Here is a 23,242-nt window from a genome sequence, read left to right as displayed (position 1 = left end):
GGTTGGTCACACGGTTCATGTCAACCTGCACTTGCTAGATTAATCTAGTTTTATCAGCCGTTCAGTTGTAGCATCACAGCTATGCCACTGCAGAGGGGTGTGATGCCACAAAGCGTGCTCTGTCAACGGTTTGTTTGTGCTTGGTTGCGAGCACCTAGCCACGCACTGGTATCTTATCGTGTGGCGAAAGGGGATCGCCTGCTTGTTCTTGCTGGCGTCAGGCCGCGTGTGGCAATCTTGCGTGATAAGGACGGAGTGTGACGCCACTGGTCACTCACCAGGGTTATCTCGGCTTGATTGGCAACAATCTGATTGCACGGGTTCATAAGGGACTACTGCACTTTGATATAAATGCACGTCAACCAAACGGCACGCCATTTTAAAAATTCGGCGACTCTCATCTGTGCATGTCATTTTGTTTTGCTTTGTCTCTGATGTCCCTTCTTTTCTTTTGACAGGTTGTTTAGGAGCACATGTTTGCTCCAATAAACTTTATTAGCTATGGAAATCTTGTGCAAAGTGAAAATGAACTAAACATCCCAACAACATACTCTTCTATTTCTCAGTGGTCAAGTTCATGTCAACATTTCTACTTTCTAAAATACGTTCAGGAGCTGTGGTTTGTTAGAGGGAAAAGGAATACTCCTGAGGTTTCTATGCCGCACACTGTACGCTGTACAGTCGAGTCCACTTACGATACCATTTATAACAATATTTCGGATATATTGGTGAACAGCTATGACACCGTCCACTTTTGTACGAGTTCTATGGTAAAAGATACCGCTTATTACAACGCTCCAGTGCCATGATATTGGATATAACGATTGAGTGGTTCTAGCGTGTGCCAAAAATGCGAGCTGATGCCGGCTCACTTCGCCGATGGCATGTGCCGCGAACTGCGATGCGCCTCGCATCTCTTCCACCCCTCACGAAACGAGTCGACTGGGCTGCTTACGAGGAAGCGAAGAGAGGAGAGCAGTCTTTCTTCCTAACCCCCCCTTTGGTGCCGCCGCTTTGCCCTCCTCCTTGTGCCCGCTCGCGAGATCGCGGCACTGCTTGCTCTTGAGTCGCGCGTTAGCTTGTAGTGTCACATGGGCACTGCTTTTTGTATTTGACTGGGTGCCTCTTCAGCTGTCTCCGTTTTTCTGCGGAGGGGATGTTGGGGCCGATGTTTTGAAGTGCCTCACTGAAGAGGTGATCGTTGTGCGTATACGTGCTGTCGACAGCACTGACAGTGATGACTCTGATGACGTGGTTGCGCAGCCTACTCGGGTAGGGGCTTCACAGGAGGCCCAACGCATGACACAGTCCCTCAGGTATTTCGTTTCTGCCAAGGACCTTTCACTCAGCTAGGTCAAGCACCTACAAATTCTCTTGAAAAAAAAAAAAAGTGTGCCAGCTTCCTAAGCGGCAAAAAAAGCTGACTGCGTATGGCTTCTTTTTTGCAAGTAAATAGTAGGATGACCTTGCATGCGAATAAAATGTTTTGAGTGCTGTTTAATCTTTTTGTTTTTTTTGCAACCTGCTTATAACAATTATCGGTTATAACGACGGGATTTCTTTGGCATTTGGATATTGTTATAAGTGGACTACACTATATTTCCACAAATGTCGTCAAAGGTTATGCGAAGCGAGAACTTTTATTGTCTAATCTCCGGACTGCTTGTACAGTAATCACTACTCAACCCCGACTCGGAAATCTCGAAATATCTGTTGAGTCAAAACTTTTAACTTTTTCTCGCCGTGCATCTACCCCCATAGGGCGCTATGTATTTCCCCCGTTTGACTCGAAAACGTTGTTCCGGGATATCACGGATATCTTGAAATTGTGGACCGAGAGGACACAGGGCAAAGTCCGTTACAGGCAGCTGATAATGTCTCCGTTCGAACGCTCCGAATGCAGTCATTAACGGCAAATTTGCGTGTAGTACATGCTGTATGAGGCTGATGTCCCCGTTACCGGAATGCTGTTCGATGCCTGCATCATTGAGGTAGCTGTGGACGGCGCAGCTGATCACGCAGACGACGAGGAGCCTTTAGAAGTGCCTACAATTGTAGGAACAAGAAACGTAATGCCTGCTTCGCAAGGTAGATTGTAGTGGTGGCAACCAATAACGGCTGCAGTGCATCGATAATTGCTAGAACGCTTTTCTGGGACAAGATAAAACGTGAAACAGGCGAGCGTCGCGCAGTTCTTTCTTCCGCGATAATACAAATGTGTTTTTCCTGCAAATTACTTTTCCCTATGAAGAAAGCGTCCCTTAGCAGTGGAGCTCTTGTTACCAGCACTAGCCCTTCATTGTCCTGGCCGCGCATTTTTGGCATTTCGCTTAACTCGAAACTCCGCTTATCTCAAAATTTCCAGTGGATTTTATCACTTCGAGTTAACAAGGGATCACTGTATTTGGATGCGAGATTGTGTTTACGTCAGTGCTGTCGAAGGGAAAGGATATTACCTATACCTGAAATAAAAAAACAAAAACGTTCTGCTAATGTGCAGCTCAGGAGCGTTAGAACTGCAGCAAAGCATTTTCTACTGTAATAGAAACAACTTGGTGTAGGGGGGAGTACAAAATACTGTTTAACAAGATTAGTTTTGTTGTAGCAAAGATCGCCTTTGTGGGGGCATCAGCTGTTCTAGATTGTAAAAGTGTTGTGTGTTTAGATGGGATGAATAAAAATGACAAAAGTAATCAGCTGTAGCTGAATAGATGCTTTATTGTTTGGGGCAATAAAGCAAGCATTTTAGATTTTTGCGAGAACCTTGAGAAACTCGAGCAGGGTTTTTTTTTTTTCCCCATCGGTCTTTGATGCTGCATTCGGGAAGCCAGTTTTGCGGGAAAGGGAACATGCGCAAAAATGCTTCTGCAAATGCTGTCTGCGGATGAGAGTGCACAGAACGTTTTATGTCATCCAGGCACTAGCTAAGCGTTAAAAAGAAATTACAGTTACATAGTGTTTTTGCATGTAGGTTTTAGGACCAGGTGGACGTTATTTGCGATTTAAAAAGTATCTTCCACGATAAGTTACGAAAAATAAACTTTGCATTACTGGTTTCAGGGCCGATTGTTGCGTTAGTGAAAGGGGGTAAGTAATAACAAAAGCTATCCATGCAAAAATGCAAGGAAGCTCGCACCAGCACGTAAGACTTGAAAGTAGCGAAGCTGTACGCAGCCTTCGCGACCACCACGATGGTTTCAGTCCACGGTTGCAGCCGATTTGCTTCTTCCTCGCTGCCGCAACGACCTTTACTCCATCTTTGTTGGTGTGAGTGTGAGCTTCTTTCATTTTGTTGGAAGTGAAAATCATTGGGCAGAACCTTGGAGGGGTGTACACTATGATGTGTCTTTCTTGTCCCGAGCAATTGCTGCCACGATTACAACGAATGCTGGAGATGTTTTTTTTTTTTTTTGGTCAGTACTGACCAGTCTCGCTAAGTGAATATGCTTGGCTTGACAAATAGGTGCTGGGGACGCTGGGTGGTCGTCGCGAGGCATGCACACACGGGTGCTTGGCATTTTCTTTCTTTTTTTTTTTTTTAAACTGCAGGGCGGTCGCTGCAATCCCGGCCAGTATCCCTGAGTCGGTATACTTGGCTTGACAAACATGCCAAACGTGCTGAACGGTTGTTGTGAAGCACGCACGGACGAGCGCTCGGCATTCTTTTTTTTTTTTTTAAACTGCCGGGCGTTTGCCACGAGGCACGCACTCAGCTGCGTGTGCTCGGCATTTTCTTGGTATTTTAAGCTGTGGACTGGAAAAATCACGATTTGCTAAGCAGCTTTGCTGTTAAAAAAAACAAAAAAAGAAATCTGATTGTGGCTTGTGGTGCGAGGTTTGCCTCCCCAAAGTTCGCCCTTAAATACGTTTGTTTTTATGCCCTATCATGCAGCCATTGTCATCGCACCAATGTATATGAGGGTGGACTGTGGGCTTTTTCAGGGGTGCAACAGCTGTGCCATTTGCGCCATTTTTATACAATTTCATATTTTTGAGCCAAGCTGCCAAAAGCATGAAATTCGTTTAAATTGTGCCACGTTGTGCCAAAATGCCAGACTAGGTGCGAAATTTCTCAGTTTCGCTAACCTTAGTGGAGAATAAATAAAGCGTTGGCAACCTGAGGTTTGTACGCACTTCAATCCAATCCAGTTGCGCAGACAGCCAAACAGACAGCCGATGCCTTCATACCCAGTCCATAGCCTATGCCGGCTATGCCTCTTCTAGTTCACTGTACTTATGCCGAAGCTAAACTTGCTTTAAAGCGTGGGGTGGCTAGTTTTGGCATAGGTACCCCTGTACTCTTAGGCACAGGAAGAGGGCCGAGGCGTGATAGCGGGCACCAACAAGCGCGCCAATGCGGCCTGTCGCCGACAGCCCAATAGACCTTTTTCCAGTAGCGTAACCCTCTTGCGGCGGTCGCCCAAACTATACTTGGGGGATTATAGAACAGGCCCCTTTTTTTTTACACCTGCCCTGCGCAGTTGAGGAAGCCATCCCAGGCTCCACACGGGGTTTTGGGAGCAGATAAATTTTTCGATGTCGGCCGCTTTCAGGGCTCGGAAAACGGAGCAGCATTTAGATGGCTCGGCGTTCGCTACAGGCTAATTCAATATGGCGTTGTTTTGTTTACGTTTTTCCCCCCAATAATGGCGGATCGGTTGCTGGGAGCGAGAGTAGCGCATCTTCAGCTGTCGGCTCGGAAGGGCGTGTGACATTGTGCTGTTGGCGCTGCTGAAAGCGTACTGCTAGCGGATAATAGGGGAAATTCAAAACGTGGAGGTCGCTGCGGCCTCTTTGTGCATCACCGTCAAGCGGACCACGGAGACGAGGAGTGCGGGTCGCTTGCAGTAGCAAAAGCAGCTCGGTGCGTCCGTGCACGCGATTGCGACCCGAGCGGGGGCGAGTAATTCTCCCATGGTGAGCGCACTGGGGCTGTAGACACACACAGCATGCCCCCTTGCGTTGACTGCGTGAGCTTTCTAGGCGACACATTGCACGAAACTAGCAAGTGATATGGAAGCTTTGAAAAGACTCTTCAGTAGCCTTGCGAACTCAAAAATGCCCAAGCGAAAGCATTGATGTCAAACTAATGATGTCTGTACTAGTCACATGTGTCTGCTGATGGCTTCTGGTGGTATTGAAAAAGTTTTTCCTTATTTGTATGTAGCGTAGCCAGATGGTGCTTGGATGGAAGAGCTATTATGCAATTAATTAGGTTAGGGCTGGTCATTTAAAAGGGTGCGTACTTTCGAGTTCAACTAAAAGTATTGTTGGCAGCTTTTATGGCATTCTCTTTTGTTTTCTTTCCTTGGTGATATTGATAAACCTGTTGTACGGATTTTGTTGACTTTCTGCAGAATTTGTTGGTCACAGTTGCAGGACCTTGCCAACTGAAGCTAAAGCACGTACGAACGGACCTTAAATTGTTTGCACATTGTTTGTATTGAACTGCTCCAAGTTTGGGATATGGTGCTCCAAAATTAACGTATATTTTTGTCGTAACCTGCTCCAAAATTGCATTTTTCTGCGCCAAAAATTGCTCCAAATCTAAGTAGTGACATTTTTTTTTCAACACCAAATAGTGCTCGCCTGGTTGGAAAAGCTACCTACCTACCCACAAGAATGGTGCTTTCATAAGTGTCCTAGCTTTCTTTCAAAACCAGAGCCAATGCATAGACTTGCGCGCTTCAAACAACTTGCGGAGGCAATCTCGTTGGGATCTTTTTCAGGCTGCGCAAATTATTGCCGAGCTGAAAGGGTGGCCGAACTTTAAATGGCACGTGTCATTGTCTGTTCAGTTGGGTAACGCTCTTATTGCGTCGTAAAGGTTGCCTCCGTGAGCAACCCCCATCGTACATTTTTCCGATACCTGACAGGCTACATTGAGTGAAATGCCAGGCCTGTTATTTATTACATTTCTGCACATCTGGCTGGGGTCGGCAGGCATGTGTTGTGTCTGTTGCACTACGGCCTCTAATCTGTCATGACATCTTGTATTTTGAAAAATGACTGTTGAGAATGGCATTGCATAGGTCACGTACTCTGCTGATTGAGCTCTTAAAGGGACAGACAACCGATTTTTGTCGAGTATACGTTCTCTATTCCAAATGGAAGCCAACCTTTTATATAGCCCCGTAACCACGAGCAGTTTATAAACAAATTGGCGGAAATAATTTTAATTTGGCACCTAACTTTCTGAAAAATCGGAAAAGTGGCGGTTCGTAGTGTAGAAACTTGACACTACAATATGTGTCCCGGTCACGTGACCTGCTAACTTAGCAGCTACTGTGACTGCTGAAACGTTTATTCACGTATTGAATACCTTTGAACACAAGTATTTGTATAAGTTTAAATTGTATATGTATTTTTTAACTTTTTTCAAGACAGCCGCCCGCCACTGCTGGGTTGCTGTCAGTGTGGCTAACTGAGCCTCCATGCGCAGAATCAATAGCGTGTTCAGTAAACAGACCCAGTGAAGGAGCTTTGACGATTCTGCCTGAGTCAGGGGCGTTTCTTCTGCCGAAATATTCGATTTCAGTTTCCAAATACGCCAACAGCAGCTTACAAAAAAAAAAGCAGGATGTTCTCGGGGAGAATCGAACTGCCGACCTCCACAACGGGAAGCCAGATTCTACCTATCGTCCATCCCAACAGATGGCATCTTCGTGCAAAATAGACTAGTGAATTAAAAAAAAACATAAAGAAATAATAAAGCCTGCAATTCACTTTTTTTTAGCTGGGGACAAGTTTTTAAATATCGCTTTTCATCTCGCATACAGGCAAAAGTATGTCGCCGCGCTACTGTACGTCATGGTTCCCAGCACGATTTTTGGGAGGACTTATATGGCTCGTAGATCTAAAAATTTCGATTTTAAATGTTCTAGGGCGTTATCGGCAAAACCGTTTCTTATTAAGGTGCTTTAAGGGATGCCCTTTCATTTGGGATAGAGAACATATACTCGACAAAAATCGGTTGTCTGTCCCTTTAATAGATGCTAGGTAGGATCGCACAAAAGTGTGTGTGTGTGTGTCTGCCTTGGAAAAAAAAAAAAATGTAATTTGATAGTGGTGGGTACGACCTTTTTTTTTTTTGTTGGAGTCTCTCATTCAGGCTGGCATGATGCACCCGAACAACGTACCAACTAGCCCAGATCTTAAAACATCCTGTCTATCGTAATTCCTGTACCGGCACAAAGGAGACTTTGCATGGTACTGACTCAGCCGCTGTTGTCCGCGTCAGTAGCAGAACAGCGGCATTTGTTATCAGCCAGGGGGCGACGACGTCTGATCAGTGCAGAGATCGTATGCACGGTATTGTGTAGGCCTGCAACCTTTTTGCTAGCCAGCTTGTGTAGATAACTTGTAGGGAATTGGGGAATAACTAAGTCTGTACAGTGCTGCAGCTGCGTTTTTTTGGGAATGGGGAGGTGGGGGGGGGGGGGCAATAAATGCCCCATATTGAGTGGGTAGTTGAGCTATCTTTTGAAAATTGGAGCGACAATTAGGGCTGAAAGTTGGGCTATTGGTGTTGACTAGAACCAGTTTACCAGCGGAAAAAGACGGACCTAGAGAGAGGAAAAGAGGACAATCGCTATTGTCCTGTTTGCTTCTCTCTACAGGACAACTGCTAGCGATTGTCCTGTTTGCTACTTTCTATGTCTCTGCCTTTTTTCGCTGGTAAAATGGTTGGAGTGACAACTAGGCAAAAGCGCAGTATAAATTTAAATTGTCAGTAGTTTCTGCGTATGTGGCAATGGACAAAAGCTAGTTTCTATTTGTTCGAATGTAGTGCGATGACACATCTTAGGTATGAATGAATCAGGCACACACAAAAAAAAAAAAAAAAAAAAGAAAGGCCGCAGTTTATTTTCGAAGCTGCTGCAAATGAGTGCCTACCGTATAGTTCTGTTTGTGCATGCTTATAATTTTGCGTTGCACACAATTTCAGTGGCAGTTTCTTACGATTCTGTTTTTTCCGAGTTTGGCGTTACGGCGATCAGTGTTTTTTTGGTTGATGCAGGCTTTGTTTTCGTGTTCTAGGTTCCTGCTTTTTCCTTGTAGGTTTTTTTTAAGGGGTACTGGAGTGCTTTTAAAGTAAGGTAAAAGTAAATTTTTTCACAATTAATACATTGGCCAATTTATGCCTGCAAACTTTCTTTTCTGCATTTTTAGCTTGAGGACAGTGGTATTCATCAAAAATTAACCCTATGCCCCGCCCACTGCTCACTCCCACACCACAGGAGATGCAAGAAAATAAGGCAGGGACCTGAAATCGCGTTGTATTTAAAATACGGCTAACAATGTGCGCTTTGCTGCTTCCTAGTTTTGCGGGCCAAGTTCCGAATTAGGCGAGCGTGTAATTTAAACCTTATTAAGCTTTATTGTCTTGAGTTGCCTTTGTGTGGATTTTTAGCCATACCGTGTTGTTTGGTGCTCAGTGCTTCATACGCAAAGCGACGGGATCAAACAAATACGGAGGTGCCCCGAGTTCCTGATCCATTATTATGAGGGGCTTAGTAAATTTAGGCAACTGCAGCACCCTGGGTTTTCCAAACGTCTTGCTCGTTTTCCCGGACAACATTGTGGGCTATGAAGGCAGCTTAGCTGTTTATGTTGATTTCACACATCATTAGCAAGAAATCAAGGAAGCCGGAAAGCATGAAGCATTTTGGAAGTGCCCCTCACACATGCTGGCCGTGCAAGCCTGTATGGACCACGAAGAGGCATGAACGGGCGAAGGCCGTGGCAGCAACTGCACGTAGCTACTGTCAAGAATCAAAGCAAACGTGAGAAAAAAGGTGGCCATGCAACAGAGTGGAGGATAGTATGGTGAAAAATTGTGCTAGGGACTGGCATCTTAGCTAATTTTGATAGCGGGGATCGAATTTGTGCCGCAATGTAAAGCCTACGCTTCTCTGTTCCGACCGACCGCAAAAGATGGTGAGTGATGGCGGAAACGCTTCGTGCCCGAGCATGCAATGCGGTGAGGGGCCAAAGGATGGCACCACTTGTGCGCAAGAATGCGCACAGCACCGATCGCTAAAATGGTAGTCACCGTGAAAGTAAAGTTCCACATGCAAAAGGGGGTGATGGTGTGGCGAAAAACTGTGGTACGGATTCTCATTCGCGATTGTATTGATAGTAGTGACCAAATGTCTGCCTCGATGCTAAGCCTGAAGTTCCCAACATCCGAGCTGTTGGGGAAGATGCTCTTCTATAACTCGTCGTACATGAGCGTGTTGCTTTCGGGCTCTCCTAACTTATGGGGGGATCTCAATGCTTGGTTCCCCAATTCTAAAGCTGCTTATGTGCCGCAATTCCAAGCCTAACATTTTGCTGGCCGCCCATGAAGTTACCTTGCACCAGCACCTCCAAGTGACATGGCAACTGGCGGCTGCATTGCCGCTGCCTGTGTGCATAAATCGACGCAGACCGCTGCACACAGCTTGTTGCCACCCACCTGAATGTAAAAACAGTTACACATGTGAGAAAGGCGATGATGGTGTGTTGAAAAATTGTTCTAGGAACTGTGGTTAGCGCTGGTAGTGGAAGCGATGATCTGATATCTGAACAAGTTTCCTGCATCCGAGAGACCAAAGTGGGCCTTGAGTACTTGGGGAAAATCCCCTTTCTAAGGCTCACTGCGAGCGAACTTGTCGCAGTTATACTTCCCTCAGGCTCTCCTATCCTAAGGAAAGATTGTGTGCGTCTTCTATTCCCCAGAATACCTTCTGGCTTGTATCTGAACAGGAACAAAATGAGCTCTTCAGGATGAGCGGTCATAGCAGCGTTGGCACTTCCGAATTTGAAGTCCTCTACTGCTGGCCAATCACGAAAGGCAGCCAGGGCTCTGACCACGCCCTCGGGCAGGGGTCGTTTGTTTCAGTGAAAAAAGGTGGTTTGGGTGTATTCATACATGACATAAAAATGTTTTTTGAATTCAGCGTTAAGAAAACTACAAATTAATACCTCCAACAAATTTTTTTTTTGAAAAACTCTTCAGCAGCTTTCTAATGCTAACATTTCTCCTACGCTGCTCTGTTTTGATGTGCCTCTATTTGTTTTGAGGATCCTCCTAAGCGGGGGAAAAAAGAACTATTGTCATCTCAAAAGGGGATTATTTTCTTTTAGGAAGTTGGGTGCCGGCCTCTCACTTTGTAGTTTCGCTTAGAATTTTGCATTCTTGTGTTGTCTGGCTCTGCATCACTGTCCCTAAGGTGCACTGTAAGCTGTTTAACTTTCTTTCTCTTGCCTCCGTTTGCAGGTGTTCCAGGTGCGGAAGCTGACTGGAAAAGACAGCGGCCGCATTTTTGCCATGAAGGTGCTGAAGAAGGTGAGCCTCTACCTGAAAGCCCAGTCAGTCTACCTTGGCTGATTTCGCAGCCTCACAATACTACGAATGGGAAATGTAAAAAAGATGTGGAGTAGCGCATGACGTGTGACACCCGAATGTAGTGGTGGCACGCGAGTCAAACAGGTGCGCACCTGCTGCGCGGAACCCTGATTCTAGGGAGCTGCGGCTTGTGCCATACCGTATTTTCGTGCGTATAACCCGCACCCGCATAAAATCCGCGCCCCCTCTTTCAGCCCGCCGGAAACGAGAAAAAAAAAAAAAAAAAATCCTCGTGCATTACCCGCACATTTGATACAGGAAATGTTGCACCAAAGCTACTGCTCAAGCAACACATCACATACTGTGTAGACTTTCTGTCTCCATAGTATGTGATGTCTATATAGTAAGCGTATATTTAGCAATTAAAATACACTGACTGCAAGGCGAAAGTCACAATTCACAAACAAAAATCAGTTGTTAGAGTGCGCTCGTCCTTGTTTTTTTTTTCTTATCCTTGTATGGTTTGCGCAATCGCTGCCACGAAAGGTTTAGTCAGTATTACTGCGTAGGAGCTTCACGGCACAACTCGCATTGCCATGAAGCTGCACTACAAGAAAAACCCGCGTATTATCCGCACCCCTACTTTGCCACTGAAATTTTTCATTTTTGGTGCCGGTTAACGCGCTAAAATACGGTACTTTTTGCTGACGTAATTTGTGCCGTAAGACGAAGAAACGAAAGAGAAGGAACAGGTGCGTACATAGTGTAGCGGAAAAGAAGCGGGTTGAACTTACTCGCATTAGAAGACGAACATGAAATTGAAGACAGAGGTGCAAATATGATGTGGTAGTAAAAAGGTTCATAATTATTGCTGGACTTTCACCTTCAAAGCATGTCAGCAGACTTAAAGGGACACTGAAGTGAATTTGCCAAGCTTCTGTTCTTGTTTGCATTGTATAGACTGGCTCAAATATACACACTTCGCATTGGTTATCTGGTCAACAAAGCAGTGTTTAATTTATAAAACCTGAAAGAAGAAATAACACCATGCAAGATTTGCGGTGGCTGCAACAACTAACAGCGGTGACGCACATACAAGATGCGGTGTTGATTGGACGATGTCCAAGATTAAAATTCAAACCAGTTTCGGTTTCCGTTCTGTGAAACAACATGCTTGACATCCAACAGTATCGTTGGATGGGCATTCTCGATATCTCAGTAATCGCCATACTGCGCTTCTGGCATGTTGTCGGCTGTAAAATGTCTAAGGTAGGCCTCCCAGGACGGCTTGGAATCGTAACAATCCCTCATCAAGGCGTACGCAGTGGATGAACGCCCTCCGTGTCACCGCAGACGCTCAAATTCCATGCGCTTTTCCCCCATGTTGGGAGCTTGCCTCACTCATGCCTGTATCGTAAAAAGCGTGTTCGCACCAGGCCAAGGGTCTGCTGATTCTGGCCTGTGCCCACTGCCCGCAAGCGGTTAGTGCTTATGGCAACAGCACGCCAACGAGAACTCGCATGCGCGTCAGTGTCAGCCTGCGCGCATTCTGCGAGCTCTCTTGTGGAGCAGTGAACGTTACGGCCCAAAAATGGTGAATTCAGTATAGAAAACAGTGCCGAAAAACAAATAAATCAAGTTAAAAAAAGAAAAAAAAATTCCATTGGAGGTTTGAACTTGTGAATTGCAAAACGATGCATCTAAGGCTTCAGACCACTCGACCATAATCGAGTGCTGTCTGGAGAGAACTGTAAACTATATATGTATAGCCTCTTTACACTTCTGTTTAGTTTTAGCATTTCAAGTAGCTTAGATGACTATTTTTAAAATAACGCTCGTGCAGTAAGTGTTCCACAAAGTCCCACAAATATCTCGTATCTAGCAACTGCATTCCTTAGACGAAAAAGCAGTCGCAGATGTGTGATTGTGTTGCTGACCGACCGCTGTGCTAGTTTACTCGGGGTGAAAAGTGCTTCCTGCACCCTAGTTTTACGCTGCACGGTAAAAGCTTCAGTTGATTTTATTTCCTCAGTACCTATATTAACAGGGGTGAGACAGCTGCGCATATTGCGCAGTTTTGATACAAATTTTTCTTGCGCCAGGCTGCTCCCAAAACTGGAAAATTGCCAAAAATTGCGCCAAACTGCTCCAAAACAGTATGAGAGTCTTGGGATTTTAACGCTCTCGTCAGTTTCACTGAGGGAAAACTGCTTACTGACGACATAATTTTCCAGCACCCCCAAGGTGATGCTGTATGTAAAGTTTTAATTGATTGATGATTCAATAAAAAACCCGCATAAAATTGTCCCCGAGATGGTTTTTCCGAAAGTCACAATGTTTGGTTGCGGAAGTATATTCTGTGAGTTTTTTTTTTTTAACTTTTCCCACCGAAAACCATTGCAAAGTCTTGTAGAAAAATACTTACGTGTACTGAGGCGCCAAACTACTTGTGTAAGTTGATGAAAAAACAGCAATTTTCGGAGCTCCGTATCTCCGGAATGACATTACTGAGCGCCGCCATTTTGGTGTGGGGAAGATAGGAAAACATGGCCTCCGGGCGAGGAAGTTGCTCGGGGTTCAGGCATGGTGCTCTTCGCCAATTTCTATCGTGGTTTTCGTTAGGGTGGTGGCTGGGATTACATTTAGTCGTTCGATGTGTTGGGGCAGGTTGCGAGCCTCGAAAGATGGGAGTTCACCAAAAACAACGTGGTGTCTGCGAATGTGCCGTGTTTCGGCCTTGAGTGTGAGGCGCGGTGCGTGCTTGAAGTGAAATTTCGGACTCGTTGCGGTGTTATAAAATGCTGAGTTATTGCTGCCTTCGACAGCGAGCGGCGGGAATGGGACGGTTGGCATGGCAGAAGTGGCGGCGCAGGCTACATGGCCGTAAAATGTTCAAGCAGTGTCCGATAGCGGGACAGGCTATTACTGCACGCTATTAATAATGGTTCATCTATCTGAAGTGAAATTTAATGCCAAGCGGGAGGTGGCTAAACATACCAACGTTACTCAAATTACGATCGTAGTGAACGTGCATCTTGGGGATCGAAATGGGAGGGTTGGTGGGGTGCGACGACTGTCACCTTGCTTTGCGCAACTTTTGCCGTGGCTGCCTTACGGTTGCTTAGTTTTTCAATTCGATATTTTCAACGGTGCTCCACGCTACGTATGCATTGAGCCTAAGAATTTAAAAATGGTTTGTGATAAGGTAGTGCAGTTCGTACCTTGTGATACTCTGTTATAAAAAACTATTGAAAGGCTGCCCCAGTGATATGTACGTTCAAAATCGATTTAAAAATGCACCCCCCCCCCCCCCCCCCCCCTCCCGAGTTGTCAACAATTTGATTTTTTTAGGCTCCTAAGGTGACATAATAAATGCCGTTCTTCTGCCCCAAAATCGTGATTTCGCTGCTCCAGAAACTGCTCCCAAATCTGATTCAGCTGTCTCACCCTTGATATTAACTTCACCGACTCTTCTCTGTTCTCTTGCCTTCATTGGCCTTAGATTTTCCTACTAGCGTACCAGTCAGCGAAGCGTCGCATGCGCGCTTGTGTGGAGTGACCTAGACTTAAGAGCTTGATACAGTGTACAAACTATCAAACCAAAGGCACATTCTTCCATTCATGAACGTGTCATGGCTTGATTTCAAATGAGCAAACGAATTGCGACGACCTGTCGGCAGCCGGTGGACTTAACACTGGGCCAACTTAATCTCGGAGGGTCCACAAGCCGTGCAGTGGCGCAGTCAAGCCAAGCCTTCTCATTTGTGCGTCATACGAAACGTCATAGGAAGTCAGCAAGGAGGATGCAGAGGGGAGGACAGCATTTTCGAACTGACTTTTCTATTAAATAAACTCGTGTAAACGCCGCAAGTGTGGTCGAAACATGGCCTAGGGACTCCAGACTACAGTTTCCGCAAGTAACCCCGCAATACAAATCACTTCAGTGTCCCTTTATATGACCTGAGGCATTTTTAGTTGCAACGCATCCCTTTAACTCGCCTTGTCCCTCCGGCGTCCATCCGTAGTGCGCATCCCTCCCCCATTCTCCTCGCCACGCCAGCTGCGCGGTAACGCCGCTCTCATCACAGCACCATCTGTGTGTTAGCGCCCACTCTAACCGCAACGCCAACTGTGCGTCAGCGCACGTTAGCGCTCGGTTAACACATGTGCATGCGCTGCTCTCTCTCATTCCCCTCACCGTTCACACGCGGTACATATAAACGCGATAACTGCGCCGCTACGCTCAGTCGCTCCACCGCCGCTGCTCCGATGACATCCGATGACCACCGATGATTTGAATGGAGACTAACAGGTCTGCTACGCGATGGTCGGCGCAACCGTAACAAGCACCGCCCAGATGTGTTGCATCACCCCATAGTTTCGCCCCGCGGAAAGATGTGGTCAATTTTTTTCTTGCACGTTGAACCTTTGCGTGACAAGTGTGAGAGGGTGATGCCAGTGACCCCCTGCTTCTGCTTGCAGGCCACCATTGTCCGCAACCAGAAGGACACAGCACACACCAAGGCCGAACGGAACATCCTGGAGGTGGTCAAGGTGAGGGTGGCCAACGAGAGAGGCCTTGATTGGACAGCGTCTGGACAGGAAGGGCCTTTGCAAGCGAACGTCGGCTCCCCAACTTACCCGTGCGTCCGCCTGTCCACGCAGCACCCGTTCATCGTGGACCTGATGTACGCGTTCCAGACGGGCGGCAAGCTGTACCTGATCCTGGAGTACCTGAGCGGAGGGGAGCTCTTCATGCACCTCGAGCGCGAGGGCATCTTCCTCGAGGACACGGCCAGGTCAGGGTGGCAGTCCCCGATTCCCTCGTTTGTTCACCTCTCCTGGGCTGTTGTGGTGGAACTTCACAAGAGCACTAGGGGCACGGGAGTGGTGCGGTCCACAGAACTGTGCACTAGAGAAATGAAAAGGGTCATTGGATGTTTTGTCTAGGTTCTCATTACAGGGCTGTGGAATGTGTGAACGCCTGCGAAACTTGAGGACCATTATGGAGGAGGAGAGGTGCGCAGTGATAAATGCTGTGAAGCTAGTTGTTGAGCTGACACATACTGGCATTGCCTGGATGGAGTTGTAGCCTGCTAGCTCTTCTCTGCTTTTGTTGTGCTTTTTCGGGGCACAGGACGAAAATGTACTGCTGGACGAGTCTGTAGTGGAGCTGATCGGAGGACAGGATTGGCACGGCATTGTATTAATTTCACTGGTTTAGGGGAAAACTGGCTGTCCACCCACTGATCCTATAGAGAAGCTGAAGCTTGCACATTTGTGAAACTTGTGCGGCAGTTAAAAAAACGAATTTGTGGAGGTGTTTCTGAAGTCTTGCAGAGTGGAATTGCAGTGCTTTGTGTGCCATTTGGGGAAAGGGGTTCGGTTCAGCATGAACTGCTATAGAAATGCAGCCGCCGACCTCAGTGTTGTCCGTGAGGGTGGCACTGCTATGGTGAGGGGCGTTCCCAACACACCTTAATTAAAGGGGCCATGCAGATTCACTGTCAAATTAATCAGTCTAAGGGAAAATTTTGATTCTCCCGCCAGATCGTGTGTTTTTATGATGTCTGCAATGACATCGTATGTGCTGGGGAGTCTTGTTTAGCGTTAGTCAGCCTAGATGGCATCACCATACCGTGGCGGGCCGTTTTCTGCCTTTGCCTTTGACCATATTTGCACCTGGCTTGTTTTTGTTTTGGTAGAAAGTAATCGTTTCATGAAACATGGGGTCCCCTCGACAACAGGGTCACGTAAGACAACGTCGCTTACGCCAATCGGCCAGTGTCCTGTAAAACAACTTCAAAGCAGCTAAAAGTGCTGTGCAGCTAAAACAAGCATAGTGCACCCAGTACCAACAGCAGTATGCATTGGTACTATAACTTCCACTGTTTACCCCACCATTCTTACTGCTGTAAAAAGAATGGGCCCTAAGTGTAAGCGCAAATAGCTCGTTCGGCAAGCTTGTAAGCCCTGCTAACTTGCGTTTTGCTTTTGTTGGCCTCGGCCAATCGCAGAGCTGGCACATATGTCATCATAGGTTCTGTTGTGGGAAATGAGCTAGTGGGTCGCAAGGCCATTTCTGTTTCCTAATTATGTATGTTATGATTCTAACGAAGCAATTCTGATTCTGATTGCAGCGAAGCAATGTTTCGAATGAGCAAAACTTGTGTTTTGTCAGCATGTCTCCTTTAAGAAAGGATAGAAGAAACTCAGAAAAGTTTTTTTTTTGGAAGAGCCAAGGGTGTTTATTGCATCCAGTAATGTATACCTGTCCCTAAAGTGGCTGCATAGGAGGGGGGGTACTGGTGAACAAACTCCTGTGGGTTCCATGTCAGTTGGCCCTTCGATGCCACATAAGTTGAGCCGTGTAAATTGCATGTTCAAAAGGAGATGGTGTATCAGCGCCCAAGCTGTGTCTCTGCTTTTAGAAATAGCTGCACCGGGAATATAAACAAGGACACAGAAAGACTACAGGATGGGCACTGGTCCTGTTGTCTCGTCCTGTTGTCTTTTTGTGTCCTTGCTTATATTCACACTGTACCTGTTCTTAAAATGAATTACCAACTCGCCCAACCGTACACCTTGTTTGTCTCTGGTGTCGGGGTCAGGGTTGTGTGAAATGAAGAGGGGGGGGGGGGTCCATGTTGGTGGGTGGCGTACTGATAGTCACGGGGTCCTGTCGTCTGGTTGCAGCTTCTACCTGTCGGAGATTGTGCTGGCCCTGGAGCATCTACACCAGGAAGGCATTATCTACCGGGACCTCAAGCCGGAGAACATCCTACTTGACGCACAGGGTGGGTGGAGAACTCTGTCTGACGAGACTTCAAGGCTTTTTAAGTGCAGACCACTTTAGGGGCTCGCCTTGTCGTCGTAGCTTGCTTGCTGGACCCAAGTAGAGCCACACGGCGTTCCGTCGTCGCGGCGTAACCTGGAGGCTTCGAAAGCCGAGCGGGTTATATGGTCATGAACTTTCGAAACTCGGGAAATGCTGGCGCTTGCCACACATCTCGTCGTTGTTTAGCGTAAAGAAAACCGCAGGTACATTTGAGGCAAAATATATGTAATTAACCGGCAGCGCCCGCGTCATTTCGTTAAGAACGCTTGTTGGGTTGGTGTTTACAATAGTAAGTGAAAAAAATGTGGCAGTGCAACTCCGGCACGTGCAGGAGGAAAAGCAAATACAAAAAGAACAGAATTCCTGCTGGCGCAGTTTCAGGCAGGGGGCGTGGGAACAGTGCGAAGGCGGGAAATTTGAATTGCATATGGTGGTAGCAGTGAGCGGATAACGGCGCTACAGCCCATTATGGCGAATCACCGCTCTGCACTTCCGACAGTTGAGTAGAATGGCTTTAATTTTTTTATTCTGAGTTTACCTGCTTAATCATTGCGTAATATGACTTTTACAAGAGTGAGCAAACAGGATGTTGTGCGTTGTGCGGTTGATCCGTTTGTATTGTCACGTAGGCCAGAACGATGCAGAGGGCTTTAAAATTTTTGCCACAGGCAATTTTTCTTGCAATTTCCAGGACTGTTATTAGATTTTATGTAGCCTCGTGACTTGTTTAATTATTATACGTGTAATAGAAAAGCAAAGGGTATGTTTCATTTTTCTTGCCATCAAGGTTTTTCATGTACAGCATCGGTGTTTCTCTTTATGCTGGTTGTTGACCTTATTGGGCAAAGGGGCACCTAAACAAAATGTGTAAAAATCCTTCTTACATGCTGTATTGCTGTATTCTTCATTGGCCCTTCAAACAATATATTGTATATTCTGTAATGTACACGAGTAGATACTTTAAAACGTGCACAGTGAAACCTTGTTGATACGCTTTTCACAGGAGCCATGAAATAAAACGTATTATGCGAAAATCTCATTATCCAAAGAGGTTGAAAAATTGAAAAATCTGTGTTACTCCGTCAGCAACTCGCTTTTGATCAACATTGACGTAGCTGGTAAATTTTTGCTGCACTTTCTTCTATTCAACTTCGAGGAGTAAATTCTCCTGAAACATTAAAAAAAAGAAGCTGTCAGCATTTTTCGCTTTGGCGGACGCTGTTTTGTATGACACTTCATCGCGTGCCTTTTAAATGTGTGAAGCCTGCCCGCCGGACGCCTGGAAGTCTCCAATACCCAAGGAGAGCGCAGTGTTGTCAACTTTTCCACCTAGAGCTGAGCCATCGGCTTTCAATCCTGCCGCTCTAACTTCCGTCAATCGTGCAAGCAGGATGTCTTCCATTTGATCATGCTTAGCACCTCGCGTTTGTTTCAAATTGGGGCGGAAAACTTGCAGCTTCTTTCAAAGTTCCTCTTGCTGACCGACAGTAGTCTTGAGCGGTGGCACTGGCAAACCGAGCTCGCGTGCCAAATCTGCACGTTTCCTCTTTGGGTTCTTTTTAAATTTGCGTACAGTTTCCACTTTTTATTTTAAACTGATCGCCATGCGTTTCCTCGACATTGTCGCAAGCCTGGCAGCACCACTGCGCACAGCAACAGTGCAGAAAGAGAATGAAGAACAGCACAGGAAGCACGGAGCGTGGCGAGAAGTTGGGAAGGACAGTTGTTGCCTGCCACAAGAGCATTGAGAACCTTCTTTCTCGATTTGTATCAGTGAGAAACTCTATCATTATGATACGTTTTGCTTGATGGCACGGTGCCTCGCGTGACGTATCGTCGTCGTTGGACAGAGCTCCGACACCTGGCAGCAATGTTTTCGCCGCAAAACCGCTGCTGCTGTGCAGATCGTGGGTTGTTGGTGTGCGGTTTGGGCTGGTATACCAAAGAATAAAAGCAAGATTTCTAAAAATGCTGGTCAAGATTCACTTTCAGAATGTATTATTCAATTTTTGGCAAAGATTTGGCCGAATTAAACGCACGGAAGCGCATTATTTGTAAGGGATGTCAGCCAGGAATAAAAAGAAAAACATATTAGGATGGAAAACTTGTTGTGCAGAATCGTATTAATGTGGTTCCACTGTACTCGCACTCTACATACTTAGAGGATTGCCAAGTTTCGTTGCAGACTGTCTATTTTTAGGGTGTAGAAACTGTACGAGCACAGTGTGACAGTGTTGATAACAATTCCTAGTGAGAAAAATGCATTTGAAAGCCGTGTGTGTGACGAAAACGACGATCCCCCAAGGTTGACGTCTTTTCCTTATTCCTCCTGCTGCAGGCCACGTGAAACTGACGGACTTTGGGCTGTGCAAGGAGTCCATCCAGGACGGCGCCATGACGCACACGTTCTGCGGGACGATCGAGTACATGTGAGTGCTTGCTCCCTCTTAGTGTCGTCGTTTCTTCTTCCTACTATCGTTGGTAAAGCAGGGGTGAGACAGCTGCGCATATTGCGCAGTTTTGATACAAAGTTGTTTTCCTGCGCCAGGCTGCTCCAAAAGCTTGAAAATCGGAAAAATTGCGCCAAACTGCTCCAAAACAGTATGAGAGCCAAGGATTTGAACGCTCCCGTCAGTTTCAGTGGGCGAAAATGCTTTCTGACGGCATAATTTTTCAGCACCCCTAAGGTGATGGTGTTTGTAAAAGTTTAATTTATTGATCAATCAATAAAAAACGCATAAAATTGTCCCAGAAAGTTTTTTCGAAAGAGACAATGTCGTGGTGCACATGTTATATTCTGTACATTTTTAAAGCTTTTCCATCGAAAACCATCGCAAAGTCCTATATAAGAATACTAATGTTTACTGAGGCGACAAAACTTGTTCAAGCTGATGAAAAAACGGCAATTTTTGGAGCGCCATATCTCCGGAACGACATCACTGGGCGCCGCATTGGAAAACATGATCGGCGGGCGAAGCAGTTACTCGTGGTTCAGGCTAGTTCACTCTAGGTCAGGCAAAGTGCTATTTGAAGATTTCTACCGTGGTTTCGGGGTGGGTACATTTAGTTGTTTGATCTGTTACGGGAAGTTGCGCCGCTTGGAAGACTGAGTTCATCAAAAACAACGCGGTGCCCGCGAATTTGCCATGTTTCGGCCTTGAGTGTGAGGCGCGGTGCGTGCCTGAAGTGAAATTTCGGACTTATTGCGGTGTTATGAAACGCTGTTATTGCTGCCTTTGACAGCGAGCTTCCTCTGGTACAAGGAATACAAGGACTCTGGTAGAACATACTTTATCGAAAGGCTATTTCAGTGTTATTTACGTTCAAAACCGATGAAAAAGTGCACTCCCCCCCCCCTCGATTTGCCAAAAATTTGATTTTTTAGGCACATAAGCTGACATAATAAATGTCGTTCACTGCTCCAAATCAAGGTTCTTCTGCTCCAAAATCGAGATTTCGCTGCTCCAAAAACTGCTCCCAAATCGGATTCAGCTGTCTCACCCCTGGTAAAGGTTCGCCTGAATTTTTGATTGTCAAAATGGGGAGCATATCTGGAGGTTGCCATTGGCGTAGCCACTTACATAAGTGAAGTGTAGGGATTCGAGTTGATACGAGTCTCGCGGGTAGTGGAACGCATTTTAGTCACCCGAAATTTGTGTAACTAGCGATTGGCTGAACAAGCACATGGTTTGCTGAAGGGCTGGGGAGTGTTTTCTGGCTGGAAGGGTGCTGAGCGAGTTACTGAAAGCTAGTTCTGTCAGATTTAACAAAGCTTTATTTGGTCTTTGTGGCCTTTTTAAGACATCCGGCCATGCAGGAGTTTCCCACCTGTCGGCCTTCTCCCGAATTTTAGCATGGCTGGCATGCTAGGTTGACACTGCAGCAGTGTTCATGTTGAGGTATGCTGGAAGTATTGAGTACGGCAGCAGCGGTGGTTGGCTTGGTAATGATGGTTGGTGTGGTGCTTAGAGTGGGCTTCCTGTGTTGTTCCCTGCAGGGCTCCCGAGATCCTGACGCGGACGGGCCACGCCAAGGCCGTCGACTGGTGGAGCCTGGGAGCACTCATGTACGACATGCTCACGGGAGCGGTGAGTGGTGCCCTCTGCTGTTCCTCCCCCGGACCTTGTTCGTGGCTGTACAGCGTGCACTTGTACCACCGAGGGGGTACAACTGCACCCTAGTAAACCCTAGTACAACTGCACCCTAGTACAACGTGCAGTTGCACCCTAGGGGGCACAACTGTACACTGTATCTAGGGATACCACATCCAGTTGCAGCAGTGAGCGTGTGGCAGCAGCTTGTTGGTTGCAAAGGTATCCGTAACCTTTGTTTCATGCGATAGTTGAAAATGTTTGCTGGTGCAACGAGTTGTACAAGTGTGTCAGTGCAGAGCATTTGTAATGTAATTGCATATAGTGTGGGCTTTCGATTTCGAGGAATTGACGAGGAAGTTGTTGTGAGCTTGCTGTCATTGAAGAAAGAACGGCGATTGGTTGGGATGCCGGTATCAGCACCAGGCAGTCGGAAAGTTTCGTCAGGGCTGCGCTTGGGAATGAAGTGGCCTGGAGACAGGATGACGTTTTTGAAACAGTTTTCCACAGTTGGCGCCAGTGGTGTTCCGTGTTGGGAATTTTTCTTGTTTCGGAATTCTCGGCTGTAATTTTTGCCCGAAGTGAAAAATGGAATCTTTAATAGGTGCAGGGAATTTTAGGGAGTCGGGGAGTAAATCGGAGAGTATTGTCAGTAAAAACCGGACCTCGCATCAAACGCGGGTGCAGAGCGAATTTTCTCGTCAATTGGCGACGTTAAGGTGCGTAAGCACAATAGGATGGCCAGTGAGACTCTGAATGATGTTGTAGTAGTGGGCTCCACATTCAACTCCAAAGGGACTTGCTGCAAGTGCTTCCAACTTATGCCGAAGAACATCGCTCTTCACACACAGGAGAACACCCCAGTAGGTTAAATGCCCAGTTGATTTAATCCGGTACTTTGTCGGCATAGTACTTAATCTAAGTCAATGAAATGCCTCATTTGCCTAACAATATCTTGTTCTTTTTCATACGGGCGCTTTTAACAGAGCTTTAGCACGCAACATAAGCATGCTGTTGCCAATGCGTTGTCGAATGCTGCTGAGCAGCGGATGCCGTGTAAATTTAGGTAGTTCACGCTGAAACGCCGATTCTCTGATCAGCGTTTGTGTCCGGAAGGCTACGTAAAGTAGACTTAGGTGGCTCTGGCTAATGCCCAAAACCGTACAGGAATCCACGTCTCTCTCTCTATCAACTTTAAAAAGAGCATGCAGGGAAATTTGTAGGGAATTCTTCAGAAACTTGCGGCGAAAAGTGCTAAAAATAGGGAATTTCTGAATCTATAAATGGGAATTTCTCTCTCCAGTACGGAACATCACTGACTTGCACAAATCCTGACGAGCTTGGCTGTAGTTGTTGGGACAGGTTTAAGCATGCTGTGATGTGAATGAATGAATGAAAAGTCTTTATTGTGGAATGGCTCTTTGGCCTAATAGGAGGGGAAGAAGGGTGTCGGAGAAAAGACAGAAACACAGAAAGAAGAGAAAGAAGTGCGTACACACATGCGTGTACATGGTATACATTTGCAATCACATGCGGCGATCGATGCCTGCCTCGTGAGCGAACGCCCAGAGGGAGAGCAGGGTGTCGCGGCTGTTGTTGCTGGGGGTGGTCCATTGATGCAGAGTGCTGATGTGCGGTGGCAGGTACTGGGCACGGAGGTCCCGGTAGCCAGGGCACTCCCACAGCATGTGGGTCACTGTTGGGCACACTTCCATGGTGCATGTGGAGCAGCTCACTATGGGGCCCTGTTCGTGGTCGCTGTCGTCGCTGTCGTCGTCGGTAGCCCCGGGCCTGCATCGGTGGTGGGCCCGCCATTTGGCGAGCACGTCTGCTGTTAGTGCGGCCCCCGCACGTGTCTTGTGGATGAGGACCTGAGCCCCCCGTGGCAGTCCTCGGGGCAGTGGGTGGTGGTTGGTGGGGATGTGCTGCCAAAGGGCGCGCCTTCGCTCCCTCTTGGCTGCCAGAATTTTGGCTCTTGGG

General features: G+C 46.7%; 1 protein-coding gene across 4 annotated transcripts in view; it reads left to right on the top strand.

Moving 5' to 3' along the window:
• S6k (Ribosomal protein S6 kinase) overlaps positions 1–23,242 on the top strand; it is a 79,780-nt gene that overhangs the window by 5,638 nt on the left and 50,900 nt on the right. For all 4 annotated transcript variants that reach the window (XR_013317778.1, XM_077678907.1, XM_077678908.1 and 1 more), the window contains exons 4-9: positions 10,265–10,333; positions 14,816–14,887; positions 14,999–15,132; positions 17,030–17,130; positions 19,510–19,600; positions 21,169–21,259. Coding sequence is in view for 3 of the 4 variants with exons in the window: in XM_077678907.1 (XP_077535033.1) it covers positions 10,265–10,333; positions 14,816–14,887; positions 14,999–15,132; positions 17,030–17,130; positions 19,510–19,600; positions 21,169–21,259 (558 nt within the window). In the remaining variant the exon portion in view is untranslated. The remainder of the gene's footprint in view (positions 1–10,264; positions 10,334–14,815; positions 14,888–14,998; positions 15,133–17,029; positions 17,131–19,509; positions 19,601–21,168; positions 21,260–23,242) is intronic.

This window comes from Haemaphysalis longicornis, unplaced genomic scaffold (assembly GCF_048455015.1).
Source record: "Haemaphysalis longicornis isolate Haplotype H1 unplaced genomic scaffold, Haemaphysalis longicornis Haplotype H1 scaffold_7, whole genome shotgun sequence".
In the NCBI taxonomy this organism is placed as follows: domain Eukaryota; kingdom Metazoa; phylum Arthropoda; class Arachnida; order Ixodida; family Ixodidae; genus Haemaphysalis; species Haemaphysalis longicornis.
The sequence above is the reverse complement of the archived record's forward strand: the minus strand, read 5'-3'. Positions and strand labels throughout refer to the sequence as shown.